Source organism: Teleopsis dalmanni, chromosome 1, assembly GCF_002237135.1.
Source record: "Teleopsis dalmanni isolate 2A chromosome 1, ASM223713v2, whole genome shotgun sequence".
Classification (NCBI taxonomy): domain Eukaryota; kingdom Metazoa; phylum Arthropoda; class Insecta; order Diptera; family Diopsidae; genus Teleopsis; species Teleopsis dalmanni.
Window position 1 is genome coordinate 144,877,997 of NC_051846.1, and position 3,958 is coordinate 144,881,954.

Here is a 3,958-nt window from a genome sequence, read left to right on the forward strand (position 1 = left end):
TAATCAATTTAGGTTCAATTGTGCGTAAGGCAATGGATATGGATATATGGATGCCTTTAAAGTTACATAGTTTAGATTGAAAAATATAAATTCTTGTGATCAAATAAAATGTGTAACTACGACTTTTTTCATAAGTAAATTATTGTAATTTATTATAATCATTTCAATTTTAATTTTCTTCATAAGAGAAATCAATCAATGAAATGAGCACAAACACCTAATATATATGTACTGTTATGTAGTTGGAATTGCAAATATGTAAATGCTTTTTATCAAAAAGTTCTTTAAATTTATATAAATTATTTTATTGACAATTTAGTTTTTATAAATTTACAAGTTAAAAACAACAGCAGCACATTTTTTAGTATCTCAACCTTATGTTTTATTAACTATTGCATTATTAACACATGAGTAGATATTTGGACAAGTAACGAAGCCTTTTGGTGATAGTTGGGTAGCTTTTACTTACCTTCAAAATTAATTTAGATAAGATATTTAGGTCCATACCTCATAGACATCTCGTTTGCTATACCTTTTAACACGTGGTCTCATTTTTTATATGGGTTTTGGTTTTTAATTTATATGAACAATTTATTTTTTGATTTATTAATGCTTGCTAAATCGTATGGATACGAAATGCTGTTTGTTCTGATATTTACCTATTTATTAATATATATTTTTACACATTGTTATAATTTTATTTACTTTAACTTAGTCCTCTTACAAATATTTGCATTTCTCCATCATAGTTGAAAGTTAATACAAAATTTTTTCTGTAAAAATTTCATTTTTATTGTTCAAGAATTTTATTAGTTACTTTTATTATTAATAATTAATTGTTAATGTTTCAATAAGTTTTTTGTATTTACTAGGCTTAGGTTGTATTTTTCACAGCTTCGTTAGTAGCTGAAACAGCGACTACGAACAAAAAAAGGTCATGATATAACAATGCTCGAAGCCCATTTAAACCTAATAGCAACTATAAACTATAAAACTACAGACTATTAAAACCAAATATAGATATCTAGAAGTTATTCGGTTTTTGTAGTCGTTAGAAAAATAACAAATAAACATTGATTGCTTTGAAAATGGCAAATTATTGCCTAAATCTTTTTAACACTTTAGGGAACTTGAACATAGTTGCGTTAAAATGAATTTTAGTACTTATAGGGTGTGAAGGCAATTAAATAGCTAATAACCTTGCCAAGATTGGGGCAAATAACATATGACATTAATTGCTCTGATCCTTTCTATGAACTGGCAAACATTAACTTAAATCAGTTCATTAAGCAAAAGGAGAAGAAAATAATTGAAGATCACTGGTCTAATAGTTTAAGCTAACGTCAAGCAAAACGATTTCTTATCCCAGCGAAGGAAATATCAGGAAAAATACTTTCGGTAAGTAGGGTAGACTTCTGGAATATATCTGTTTACTGCACAGGTTACTGCTACATGCGGTAGCACTTAAATAAGTTGCAGCTCTGTAAAACTGATGCTTGTCATTTTTGTAAAACGATCATAGATGTTTTATGAATGTCCAGATCTTGGTAGACAAAACCTGATCATTTAGGTGCTTTTCTTATGCCTCCATAAATATTACGAAATTCCAACTGTGCTAAATAAGCCTAACTTTAAAAAGCCAATATTTGGTTTTTATACAGTGTTAGTTATTAAGGCGATACGCAGTAGATGTATTCAGGTCCTATGCTTTCTGACCTTTGAAATAATATTAGTAATATATTCTAGGAATATTTATATATTTAATTTTATAAAACAGTTAAATTACTGATTGTTGTTTATCTTATATATAAAAATCTCGTGTCACGGTGTTTGTGTTTAAACTCCTCTGAAACGGCTTGACCAATTGTCATGAAACTTTTTATGTATATTTGGTAGGTATGAGAATAGGTCGTAAAGTATATTTCATACCGCTAAAGTGATTAGGGTGTCCCTATCCAGCAAAAATATCAATGTAATACATTGAATTAAGAAAACGAGTGGTTGGTGTTATTATTGGCGATCATCGCCTACAGCATTCAATTCCTCTTTCTATCATAGAACCCCCCTCCCCACACACTTACAATATATTCATTATCATTTATTTAAAAAAAAAATAATCAGTATAAATAATTTATGCGGCAAAACAACGTTTGCCGGGTTATCTAGTAAAACTATAAAAATGTTATAGAAATCCAGAAAACCAATACCTCATAAAATTGTTATTGTGTTGACAAATGAAAAAGTATCATGTATTGTATGTACGGTATCGCTTGTCTGTTATGACCGATTAGATATATTTTATTCATTAGAAATTTTCTCAGTTTTGCTTGAGTAGTCGCTGTCGTAAATTTCAATTTAATGTTTCTGTTTTGTTTTCGCTCCTGCCATATTTGTTTGCTATTATTCCCGCTGCTTGCTAATCCTCACGCCAAGTCCTTTCAGACTTGGATTTCCTTATGAATTTCTTATGTATCTTTTAGGGCGACGTTTTTAACAATTTGCTTTGTTATTCCGTTTTTATTCATTCAATTAGTTTTGTTTTAGTTTGAGCTCAAATTTTTTAGTATTTATCCTTATTTTTTTTTTGCGTTTAATTTTTGTCAAAAATATTTAAGGATTTGCTAAATTCTTTGTTTTCACATTTTTACAATTCTTGCTTTGCTCTGCGGTTTTGACTTTGGAATTGATTTTTCTTTGTTGAAATAAAGATACTCTGATGATAGGAAACCAAACCGAAGCAAATTCTACTTTAAGCTCGAAGTAAACAAAAATAAAAGAAGGTGAAATGTGGAAGAGCTTAAAAAAGCAATTTAAACTGTAAATGCCATTTATCCCCCAAACGGAGTTCTGCTCCTGCTGTTCGTTGGTCCTGCTTTGTTTTAAAAGCTTCGGTTGGCTTTTGTAATTGAGTTCAGCAGCGCATTTTCTAACTTTTATTTTTGGTTTGTGGTCCTCCACCACCATTGAAAGTATTTTACTTTTGCATTTCTAGAAAAAAATTCGTGAAAGTCAGTGAACTTTCTGAGTTACTGCTTTTTTGCAAAAATATTTTGCTTCAATTTTATTTCTTGGAAGTCTGAGCCACTTGAGATTTAAATGGAGCAACTGTGCAACAAAAACTGTGAAAAAATATAAATTTATTTCAATGGCGTAGGAAATAAAACCGATGGCGCGAATGGTGGGTGTGGTTACTTAAGTACACTCTGAAAATGAATTCTAGTCATCATTATTCGATTTTGGCCGCTTAATGAGTTCTTCATCTGAAGCGCTTGCAACTAACAAAAGGAATTGGACTGCCCGGCAGTAGGTTTCTAGATTAATTAAAATATGTACCATAAAACCGGTGCATAAAATGGAATTAAGTGGTATATTGTATTTGTTCATTGGCATGTAATCCGGAAACTAATTAAGAAAGTTTGGGATGAAAGAAAACTGTTACCGTTGAATTACAACGCACAAAATGTGAGAAATTTATTTAATTTTTAATTATGCCGGAAAATTGGAGTACATTCAACTCATATATATATAAATACCTATAAACAAGTTAAAGCCAAATATATTTCTTTAAGATTTTTCGACTTATACTCGTAATATCTGCTGGTAATAGACCGAATCTTACTTACTTATTATATACGTATAGTAAATACTTAGCAAGATTTTGTTTGACATCTCTAAGTCTCTTAAATCAATGATATCTGCTAATGATCTGAATTTTAATACATTATAATTGAAATAAAAGGATATTGTATTATTTTTATCAATAATAAATAATTAAAGAGTACTACTTATTATTAGTAGATAATTAGTTGTAAAATATCTGTTTAATATCTTAAAGATTTTTAAACATCTGCAAATGATAGTCGAATCTTAATACATTATGATTAAAATTATATACTGTATTATCAATAGTAAAGAATAAAAGAGAACTACTTGTTATTATTAGATACTTAAATGAACA

General features: G+C 29.0%; 1 protein-coding gene across 1 annotated transcript in view; it reads right to left on the minus strand.

Moving 5' to 3' along the window:
* LOC119666377 (proton channel OtopLc-like) overlaps positions 1-552 on the minus strand; it is a 7,514-nt gene extending 6,962 nt beyond the window's left edge. Inside the window, exon 1 of the mRNA XM_038075658.1 lies at positions 533-552. Coding sequence (XP_037931586.1) covers positions 533-552 — 20 coding nt within the window. The remainder of the gene's footprint in view (positions 1-532) is intronic.
* Between the last annotated feature and the right edge of the window lie 3,406 nt (positions 553-3,958).